The sequence below is a fragment of the Pteropus alecto genome, unplaced genomic scaffold (genome assembly GCF_000325575.1).
Source record: "Pteropus alecto unplaced genomic scaffold, ASM32557v1 scaffold76, whole genome shotgun sequence".
Lineage (NCBI taxonomy): Eukaryota > Metazoa > Chordata > Mammalia > Chiroptera > Pteropodidae > Pteropus > Pteropus alecto.
This window is the reverse complement of record NW_006443138.1, coordinates 28,698,387-28,710,209: the sequence shown is the minus strand read 5'-3', so window position 1 is coordinate 28,710,209 and position 11,823 is coordinate 28,698,387. Positions and strand designations below refer to the sequence as shown.

General features: G+C 34.4%; 1 protein-coding gene across 1 annotated transcript in view; it reads left to right on the top strand.

Annotated features, from left to right (window-relative positions):
• The first annotated feature begins 743 nt into the window (after nt 1-743).
• Nucleotides 744-11,823, top strand: part of KDM5A (lysine demethylase 5A) — a 72,617-nt gene continuing 61,537 nt past the window's right edge. The window contains exons 1-3 of the mRNA XM_006923872.3: nt 744-1,121; nt 3,554-3,631; nt 4,975-5,097. Of these exons, the coding sequence (XP_006923934.1) occupies nt 951-1,121; nt 3,554-3,631; nt 4,975-5,097 (372 nt within the window). The 5' untranslated portion in view covers nt 744-950. The remainder of the gene's footprint in view (nt 1,122-3,553; nt 3,632-4,974; nt 5,098-11,823) is intronic.

Genomic DNA, 11,823 nt, shown 5'->3' with positions numbered 1-11,823 from the left:
CAGAAGCATGTAGATTTTTGACGGGCAGTGTCAGAACAGTTGCCATAACTTTTACAGCAAATTGAGAAAGGGTTACGGAGTATGTGGTGCCAGAAGAAAGTGAAATGACTTGGGGGTTGGCACCTCTTGGTAAAGCAAGGTAAAGAACCGTTGCTTCTATGGGGACAAAAAACAAGTATGCCGGCCTACAGGATTTGGGACACACGTTCCACCCGAATTTGTTGTCATGGAGATAGGGCGGCTATAAAGCGGTCCAGGGAGAATATTTGAGACACTAACAGTCAAAGGACTAAAAAAAGAGAGATAATCTGAAAAGTTTAGTTTCCAGGGAAAGAAGAGACAAGTAGGTTAAAACACGCTGCGTAACCCCAGCAGCGAGGGGGTGTGCCTGCGATTAGGTCGGACTTGTTTTCCCGTCCATTTATACACAAAGGGGAACTAGCCCCTCCTCACCGGAAGCAGAACCTCTGCCCTCTAAGAGCATTACACATTCCTCCGCGCCGGAAGAGATTGTTCCGTCTCGGTCCCGGGTACTTTCCCCCATAGGAGAGAGCGTGGGACGCCAAGGTGTGCCGCTTAAAGTCGTTGGATAGCGCAGAGCTTTCACGGAAAAGGACACAAGGAGTAACACTCGGTTGTTGGGAAAGAGCGGAAGAAAGGTGGTACGAGAAGGCGTCGCGGTGCTGCGGAGGGATTCTGTTTCTTGGTGTGGCGGAGGGATTTGGAAGCACGTTAACTTCCGGAAAGCCCTAGCCCTGTGAGGAAAAGCCCCGAAGGAAACAATAACAAACGAGAGAGGGAAACGATTCTGGGGTTCCTGTGTTGGCAGTTCTTGTCTGAGAAGATGAGCTTCGGCCCTTGTCAGGGAACGTGAAAGGTTTTGGTGGGCTTCAGCCAGCCTTTCTCTACTTGCTTCCCCCACAGAACCCCCTCCCCCCCTCGCCCCCGGTATGGCCATGGCGGGCGTGGGGACAGGGGGCTACGCGTCAGAGTTCGTGCCACCCCCAGAGTGCCCAGTCTTTGAGCCCAGCTGGGAGGAGTTCACAGACCCGCTCAGCTTTATTGGCCGCATCCGGCCTCTGGCAGAGAAAACCGGCATCTGCAAAATCCGACCGCCCAAGGTACCGGCGTCTGAGGAGATAGGGGAGGAGAGTGGGGGAGTCGATACACTTGGTTTAGCTTTACTTTTCCGGTTCTTCTCGCCTTTCATATTCACTCTCCTTCATTTCTCAACGACCAGAAGCCAAGTTTCTGGATGTTTTTGCCTTAGTTTCTTTTGCAGTATTCTGTAGTCTTGTCTGAACACGAGAGTGGTGTGCCTGGGGCCTTTCCTCCTAGAACTTGGGAACTGATACTTTTTTTGGATTGTGGGCAAAGGGTAACAAAAGGCTTTAGGCTTTTCGTTGGCCGATAAGATGTTCGAAGTGTTATGGCATGACATGTTCTACACATGTATAATCTTTATTGTTATACGATAGTAGAAACTGTCCTCTGTCGGATATTTATCCCAGCTAGGATTTATTTTTCCTAGTAATGCTTAATTTATTAAATTTTTGCAGGCTTCATCTCAGGCCTAAGGTTTCTTCAACGGTAATCTGAACTCTAGTTGTCCCCTAGGACGGTATCACCAAACAAGAACCTCAGACTGATTACTGCAGCAGTGAAAAAATGTCCCGGGGGAAGAGGAGGAGCAGCTTTTATTTTTAAACTAGAGGTTTAGGAAGAATTTGTCAATGATGGAGAGAAAGAAAACATTGAAATATTTTGATATAAGGAATAATGGATCAACATTTACGAATCACGTTTATTGCAAATAACTGGGTTTGCCTATAAGTTAATTATAATTCTCAATCTTTAAGGTAAGAAAGCAGATATTTACCCCTTGTTTGGGGAAAATAGTGCCCCAAGAGGTAGAGTAATTTGCTCAAGGTCAAAAGATTACCCATTAGACCAGTGTTTCCAAATGATGTTCCTGGTGCATCTGCACCACGGTCAACCCGATGCTTGTTAAAATGTAGATCCCTAAGCCTTATTCCCAGACCAGAATCAATTTCTGAATGTGGATATCTAGAATCTGCTTTTCTAGCAAGATTGATCGCAGATTCTTAATGCATATTAAAGTTTGCGAACTACTGTCTTAGTGCTTCCTAAAGGGACACCTTGCTTTATGATTTGTCTACTAGTAATAGAAATAGAATGTTACGTACTGTTAAGCATTTCACCCTTTAAAAAGCATCTGCTTCCACCAGACCACTTTACTGGTGTGTACCACAGTGAATAAAAAGAGTTTAGATGAGAAGGAGGAGCTAATTTAGGACCTGTTTATTATTTATTATTCTTTGAAGCCCTAGCAGGTAAATAGTTTTATTTTATAGAAGATGTCTGGATCAGTTAAATACCTTATCAAATGTTTGATCTGGGGCAAGTAGCAAAGTAAATTTTGAACCTAGATCAATCTGTTTACTTCTGAAACCCAGACATACTACTCTGATTATGTTAGGTGAATCTGATTAAGATTATAGGCTATCATTTGGAGGCAGAGCATAAACAGATCATTGCTATGATGAGTGATGATATGTGTGTGTGTGTGTGTGTGTGTGTGTGTGTGTACTTCACGTAATTTTTTCTATCAAAATAACCTAATATTGACAAAATCATAAGCACTGCAGTTTTTTCTAAACCATATTTTTAGTTATTCTGTTGCCTTTATGAATTAGAAACTCTATCCAAGGTTCCTTTTGGTAAACACACACACACGTTTTTTAATTACTTAAAAGAAGATTGAAATAATATACTTTCTCTTTGTCACATTACTGAAAATTTAATTTCAATTAACTTAATTTCAATATTGGTGACTTCTTTAGTTTCCAAGATAAGATTAATTTTTTTTTTTTACTACTTAGGTTTTTAATCAGATTTGTTATTACTTAGGCCAAACCAAACTATTATCTAGAACTGTGTTTGAAATGTGCTATCTTTTTTCAGTTACACCACATCTCCAATCTGGAAATTGTCCTTGTCTATGGGTTTGCTTACTTTGTTTTGTTTTTTTTAATATTTAGGTGCCCAGAAGTTGGGCTTTGAACAACATATTTATGTAATATAGACTGTAAAGTGCTGTGTCACATCATACATGAATGAAAAAAACATTATTTGATTATATAAGTAGCTTAAAAATTACTTTTTAATTTTTGTTCCCTTTTTGCTTTTTTCAAATTCTGTTAAACTTGGATGTTTAGTAGACATTGTATTGAGATACATGAGCTCACTGTGCTCCACTTGAATAATTGGGGAAAACATAATTGTGGGATGTAAATAATGGGACTGGTGAGATTTAAGGATTTATAGATAAAATAATTTTGATACTACTTAGAGTATTATTTTATTATTAGAAGTAATAATATTAACCTTTTTATCTCTACAATAAAGAAGACTTATTAGTTGTGTTATTATGATTTGTGACAACTTACCCTCCTCCCCCTTAAATTAAGAGAAAGAATGATGCATCCGTTGCTTATATATCACTATGCTTAAAAAAAATCTTTCTATTTAGGATTGGCAACCTCCATTTGCATGTGAAGTGAAAAGCTTTCGTTTCACTCCCAGGGTCCAGCGCCTGAATGAACTTGAAGTGAGTGTCATGCCTCCTGATTTATTCTTTATGTCAGGGATCCAGGTGGAGAACTTTGAGAAGCTCATGTACCAGGGCTCAGAGTTCATGTTAGTTAAAATTGAATGCAAAGAAGTTTCTGATTAAAAAAAAAATTTTTTTTCCAAGTAGTTATTATAGTTTTTTCACCTAATTGGGATTATGGGAAACTATCTCTAGCCATATTTTTCATAGTAGAAATATCCAACTTAGAGACCTGGAATTCTTAAGTTGAACTTTCTTCAGCAGTTATTATTCTAAAATTTTTTGTTAGTGCTCTGTTTCCTGTGGTCTTTGAAAAATAGTTTTTAAAATTCTATCAAAAAATCTAGTTTTCAGAGGTGGTTTGTTTAGGGTTTTTTTTTTTTTTTTTTTGGCTTTAACAGAACTTTTCCAAGACTGTTAATCTGATTTATCAAGATCTCTCTTTAAATATTGTTAATTCTCTATTCTCATCTACCAGATTTTCTTTCCCTTTTTTTATGATTCTACTTACATGAACTGTCTTTTTAATTTGTCCATTACAGTTGACATTTAATACTTTATATTGGTTTCAGGTGTGTAGTCTAGTGGTCAAATATTTATATAATTTATGAAGTGATTCCTGTAATAAGTCTGGAACCCACCTGGCATCATACATAGTTATTACAATATCATTGACTATATCCCTGTGCTCTTCTTTATATCCCTGTGACAGTTTTGTAACTATCAATTTGTACTTAATACCTTCACCTTTTTCACCCAGTCTCCCCATGCCAGGCTTTCAGAAGATTCTTCAGTGTGGTAGAAAACTGTCAGAGTACAAAAGAGAATTTTAGCTGAGGCTTGTTTAACATGTCATGCTGAGGTGTTTTTTTTCCCCTGATGCTCCTGAAACATTTTCTGAGATTTTAATACATATTTTTTTCTTTTAGTCTCTTGTAATTAGATACTTGAAGGATTTTAATATCAGTGAGGTAGAGAGTTGCTGTACCCTAAGTGTGCATATTTTCTACAGAAGAAATGGCAGACTTAGAATGCTTAGAAACAGAATAATCTGATTTTCTAAATTTTCTGATTAGCTTAAAGTTAAGCCACCTTCTTCCCCAAATTTTCTTTGGTTGATAATATGAGAACCATTTACGTATATTAGAGTAACTTTTTTACCTTAATGAATAAAGTTTATTAGAAATATTTTTTTTTATTATTATTAGCTTACTTTATAGGGCTGGACTAAGCAATAATGAAAAGTCTGAATTTCTTTAGAGATGAGTTAAGTAAAAACACGTTTATTTTCAACTGTAACATAGGTGTTATTTCTAATTTTTCTATCTTAATAATTTTAGGCAATGACCAGAGTGAGACTGGACTTCTTGGATCAACTAGCAAAATTTTGGGAACTTCAAGGATCTACTTTGAAGATCCCTGTGGTGGAGAGAAAAATCTTGGATCTGTATGCTTTGAGCAAGGTGAGGCTTTTATTTGGTTTAGAAATTTGAGCAGAGGCTAGTAAATTTATAAAATTAGGAATTTCAGATGAACTTGATGGAAAACATCACTTCCTGTGTAGGATTTGTTTGACAACGAAATGCAAGCATGAATAAATGGAAATGAGAGATTTCAAAATTAGTTTTAAAATAAACTATTCTATAATTTGGAGGTTAATATTTAATGACTCACTCAGATTAATAGGCTCTGTGATAGAGAATAATGCAAAAGAAATGACACCTGCTTACTAATGTTTTAGTAGTTGTATATATAACTAATATTCTACTGTTGAGTATATGATGTTGAGCTTGTCATCTTTTTTTCCCTATTTCTTATTTGTAAATTTGGTATACTAAAGAGATTCATGCTACTCAGCATTCTTACATATGGTATATATCAGTTGCATGAATACCTGTAAGTTGTGTTAATGGTTAACCAAAGCCAGCATTATCCAGTAGAATGAATAATAGCTCGAAAATCTAAGTGTGAAGTGTTTAGACTAATTTTTGACTATAGTTAGCTTAACTTTGTAACATTACATTCCCTACTGTGAAAAAACTGACCTGCTCCAGGGTTTATAATACCTTGAAGACATGTTTTGTTACACAATAATAAAAGTATATGATGGTTCTAAGTCGTGAGTGAAGACAGCTTGATTATTTGAAGAATTTTGCAAAACAGCTTATTTCTGTAGCCTATCCTATGATTGATATAGTATTTTGAAATAAAAATTTCTTATTTAAATTGCAGTTAGTTTTAGATGATTTCACTTTCAATGAAAAAAATTAGAATAATTACATTTACATTATTTTTTATGATTTAAAAATGTCAGATCAGAATTCTCTCAAATTTTTGTTTTATACTAAACATTCTATAGGAAGTGTAATCTTATACTAAAATACAGCTCTAAGTTTGTTTTATCAATCGGGTAGTGATGTGAATAATTAAACACTGTGCTGAGACTTACTCAGTTCAATTGTATGAAAACTTGTGATGATACCAAAGAGCAAATTATAATGAATTTGAGAGTTGGGTTTGTATCTTGTAGTGAACCATTTGGATAAATTTGTTTTAAGATTTTTTTTTTTGGACAATTAAAAAGTAAACATTAGGTTTATTCTGATGGTAAATTAGGTTGCATTCTTGGTTTTACAGAGTTGTAGCATTTCAAAATTAGGAAGGGGCTTTAGAGGTATCCTAATTTGAATATCTAGTTGTTCACAGTTCTATGTAGTGTTTGTCGTCTGGGCTGTTTATCTTGAAAAATCCAGTTTTTTTGTGTGTGTGCAAAGGGAAAATACTAATAAAGTATATCTGGTTTAAGTACTTAGAGAATGTATTGCAGATATGTTGATCAAAGGTTAAGTTTCATTGTCCTGGGTTTTATTGCAGTCTTGTCTTTAAGTCCCCAGGACATCTCTTTCCCGTAATCTTTGAGAATGCTTATAAAACAGATTTAAAGATAAAAGGCAGAAAATTTTTGCCAAATTAGTTACTTTGTTTATACTTTATAATACTTTTGCTGCCTCTCACCACTTGAAGTTTTTTTCTTTACATTGAGGTGTAACTTAAGTTCAATGTACAAATTTTAAATGTACAGTTGGACAAATCTTTAGACACACACTTCCTTCCTCCCTTCTTCTCTCCCTCCCGGAACTACTTACCAGATGAAGGTATAGAACATTTATAGCACTGTAGCAGGCTCCTTCATCTCCCTCCCAGTCAATATTTCTCCCCAAAAGTAACCACTGTTCTGATGTCATTGGGTGACTATTTCATTAGCATGACATTTTACTTTTTAGCAAGAGGCGCAGGCTGAAAACTGCAGAAAATATTGAGAATTCTGATATATTTAGGTCGTTAGATATGCCCTTTAAAAAAGATTATTTTTGGCTGACAACTGATGAACATCTTTTGAGTTTGTTATTATATATGTGCTGCCGAAGCGAGCACAGTTTGTTATTATAGACATGGTTTTGAAACACTTTGATTCTGTCTATTTAATGGGAAGTAAATTTTCAGTCTTTTGAGTCATTAAATCATCAAAATGATGGGTTCCTGTTTTGATTAAATCACTGTCTTGTTATTTTTGATAATAAGTGTTACTTGGAATGTCTGTAATTTAAAAGTGTTTTACATTAACAATTACTATTAATAATCAGTGCAGGAAAGAACGTTCATTCTAGCCCTTAAGTTTTTTTTTTTCTTTTTGGACAAGTAGTACATTTTAAAATGGCTTAAGATGAAAACCAGCATTCTCTCTTCTCCACCTCTCCATTCTCATTCCCACTTCTCAGAGCTAATAATTTTCACTTCTTTTAGCTGTTTCTGTTTCTCATCTTTATATTTCCAAATACGTGTTCGTTATGCTATTCCTTCATTTTTCAGATTTAAATATTATATACTGATTTTCGACTACCGATATGAGAGGTGGGTGTAAGAAATCTAAATCCTCACATATTTCAGGTCCCTTATCCCATTATAATGTAGTTAGATCAATTTTTTATTAATCAATATGATTAATGTGACTGTGTAAATACAATATTATTTGTACCTGTGCTTATAGTGTGCTATGATTGTTTCCTTATACCAATTTTTCTTTTCCTTGGAGTTAATAATACCCCCTTTTTACTTTGTATGTTTTCTTTATAACTATCAAAATTTTATTTTCAGATTTTGTAGCAGAAGTATAAATCTCTCAGTATGCTTTTACTCATCAGATAACCTATCAATTTCATTTTCATGAAGCTATTCCTCTGGAGTTCTCTTTCCTGGTCCAATCCAGACTGGTTGTTTTTTAATGTCAACTGTCAGTCTGGAACTTCTTCCACTATTATCATTCTGGGAATTTTCTATGCCTCTCCTTGTTTCAAGTCTTTCTATTACTTGGTTCATGCCTATTTTAGTGAAACTTTTTTTTCTACTAGTTTCAAGAGCAAGAAGGTAAATGGGATGTAAATTCTTTCTTTAAAAATATTCTAAGACTTTATTGGTAGTTTGATGGGGTTTAGAAATCTAAATTGTAAATCATTTTTTCTTAAGTACTTTGAAACCTTTACTCCATATTCTGGTTTCCAGTATTGCTGTTGAAAAGAAGGATTCTGTATTATTGTTCTTTTGTATGTGACTTTCTTTTTCTTGAAGACAGGAGCCAATCATTATTCCCAGTGGTTTCAGACTTCGCAGTGATATGCATCGGGGATATGTGTTTATTTTTATTCAATATTTTTATTGCAGTTGATAATCTCTCTAATCCGAACTCATGTCTTTGAGTTCTTATAATTTTTCTTGTATTAGTCCTTGGACAGTTTCTTCTACATTTTTCTCTTTTTGAACTCTTATTAGTTGGATATTAGACCAATAGCCTGATGTTAGACCATTAGACTGTTTAGACTATTAGACTGATCCTATATTTTACTACTTATTTCTTTCTCAGGGTAGAGTCCCTTCTTTTCAAACTCTCCTGTGAATAAACTTCCCGTCTTCTGCTGGAATTGGAAAGGAATAGTTGCCTGGCTGTGCTGACTTGTGGTGGTCTAATTGCTTTTATATATGTTTTCAGCCAATTCTGTTTTCTGTTTATTGCCGTCCCTAATTTTAGAGGTTCTTATATTTCTTAAGCCTTTTCAAGTTCTATGTTGCAGAAGCTTCTCCTTGGCTTTCTCCTATTTCAGGTGCTTGGGTTGTTTGGGGTTTTTGTTTTTGTTTTTGTTTTTTTTTTTGTATTTTTGCCTAAGTTATCACTCATTTACCTGCTTTCTTTTGGTCTGTCGTCTTGGGAGTATGCGTTTGTGCCCCTTCACTGGTTTTTTTAGTGGAGTTTTGAGAGGGAGTTTTTAAGTATAGTATTGCTACTACTTTGTTAAAATCGTCTCTTGCTATTCAGACTTAGTTTGTTATTGGACTGAAATTTTGGCCTTGATTGACATTGCTCTTTGGTCAGATTTGATTAAGGGCCATTCTTCATCATGTTCAATTTAGGTGCATGCTGTGTATCTTTTTAAAGGACATGGTTCTTAAGTGATATATTTCTAGTGACAGTGGTGTAATATATTGCAAATGTTTGGAATAAATGGTTTATATTTTGAAATTATGCATGCTAATCCTTGAGTCTGTCAGCTGGAGTAAAACTAGTGTAAAGTTTATGTTTTTATAGTATTAGGCCCAGTTAGATTTATCAGAGTATTGTATTCATGAAGCCAAAGTCATGGTTTTGATTTTTTTGTGAGATAGCTTTCATACCCTGACTATGCTGGCTGTCATTTTCACAGCTGCGTGCCAGTAATCATTAGAACTGGATGGGAAAAGCGTGACTAGATCCATGCAGATACATCACTACTAATGGAATTTTAGCTTGAAGTGCTTTGAATACCAAACAGGTTATTATGTAATGGTGATAATTGTATTGGATAATAAATTTTTCCCTTCTAACTTCCTTTACTACTCCTCCCCATTCGCTTTAGCCATATTGGCTTCCTTATCATCCCTCAAATACTCTAGGCATGCTTCTTAGGGCCCTTGGTCTGGCTATTCTCTTTATATCTGCTTGGGTAAGTGCTTTACCTCCTTCATGTCTTTGCTCAAATTTCACCTTTGTAATGAGGCTTTTTGTGATAGTTTAATACTTCAGTTTACCCTCATTCTGTTACTTATGAGGCTTTTTAACTGCTTTTTAAAATTTCTTCCACAGGATTTATCACTTCACAATTTACATGTTATATTTATTGCCTGTCTTATCCCACTAGAATGTGAGTTCCATGAGGGAAAATATCTTTGTTTTATTCACAGATGTATCTCAGGCACCTAGAACAGTAGCTGACAGTATAGAAGCACTGGAAAGATATGAAAGAAAGTTGTTCTAATTTATCCATTTGCTTCCAAATAGCCTTCTCTCTAAACTACCCTCATTGTGTCATCTTCTACACTACAAAATTTGAAAGCTACATTTTTTTCTCTTTATAATTTTTTCCTGGTTAGCTCTTAACAGAGGATTTTCTCTGAGGGTATGAAAGGAGAAGCTAAAGAGTTAGAGATGTATACAGATCTTATGCTTATGAATTCATGTGTTTCTAGTTGAAAATATTTTCTTCACTTATTTATAGCATGTTCACACCCCCCACCCTAATTTGTCTACACACAGACATTTATAAATATAGCTAACATTGCTGTCCTGGTGCTTTTCATGTTTTATTTATTTCCTTTGTCTTCACAACAGCCTCATAATTAGGTGTAAGTACTATTATTATTACTTTTTTAATAATAGTGAGGAATCTGAGATGCAAATTGTATAACTTACCCAAAGTCATACAATTATTAAATAGCGAAGCTAGGATTTGAACTCTTGCAGTCTGGCTCTATAGTACACGCTCTTATTAGCCTTTTTTTTTTAAATGTGATAAAATATACATAACAAATTCACTCTTTTTTAAGTGTATAGTTTGATGGCATTAAGTACATTCAAAATGTGCAACTGTCACTACTATCAATTTTCAGGACTTTCTCCCTCCCTGTAGCCCCTGGTAAAACCTATTCGGCTTTCTTGATGATTTGCTTACCCTAGGTATGTCGTATAAATAGAATTGTGTAATATCCATTTGTGTTTGATTTATATCACTTAGCATAATGTTTTCAAATTCATCCATGTTGTCACATGTATCATTTCATTCTTTTTCAGGGCTGAGTAATATTCCATTATATGTGTATATCATATTTTGTTTATCTGTTAATCTCTTGTTGGACATTTGGGTTGTTTCTACTTTTTGGCTTCTGTGAATAATGCTGCTCTGAACATTGATATGCAAGTATCTGTCTAAATCCCAGCTTTCAGTTCTTTTGGGTATACTATACCTAGAGGTGGAATTGCTGGATCATATGGTAATTCTGTGTTTAATTTTTCTCCTCTTTTGATGGAGTAAAATAGAGTAATGTATATTCAAAGAGGAAAATTTTTGAGTTCAAATAACTATGTCACAGTCCTTTTTATTCTGTTATCAGTGAAACTGAAAACTGCCTATATATTTTATTTTATTTATTTTATTTCATTTTTCGAAAAACCTTTATTAGAGTTTGAGAGATGTATAATATCAGCTTCTGGAAGATATGGAGCTTTGATATTCTATACAATGCCAGGTTTGATGTGAGCATTCAGCCAGATTGGCCAGCTTATCTCATCACTTCCTACCTTAATACATTCCAGTAAATCTATGACTATAATGTGATCTTTCTGTATCATTCCTTTATAATCTAATGTAAAGCTTTTACCTTTTTGAAAAATTAGAGCCTCTTTTTCAAATATCTTCTGACTCCATTGTTTACTTGACATTTTTATTAAATTTTATGTTATTTGATACATTTTCTAATTTCAGGAATTATGTTTTTTTTGTACTATATAACTTATATTTATTCCTCATGTCTATTTTTGATCTGTATTCTTATATTTTGAGTTCCTTGAAGATACAGAGTGCATCTTTAGTTTTCTCAAGTTGTATAATGTACAAAGTGTAAATTCATTAAATGTTTTTAAATGTCAGGTTCATTTAAGGTAGGCACAATAACATTAATTAAATAATAGCGTTTAAAACTTCCAAAAATCACCATCCTATTCAGTACTTTAAAATGTTTCAGATTCATCAGATAGTTGTTGAAAGGAAATTTGAGATCTAGGCCCAGAATAATTTTTGTATTAGCAGGTAAGATGTACAGTCAGA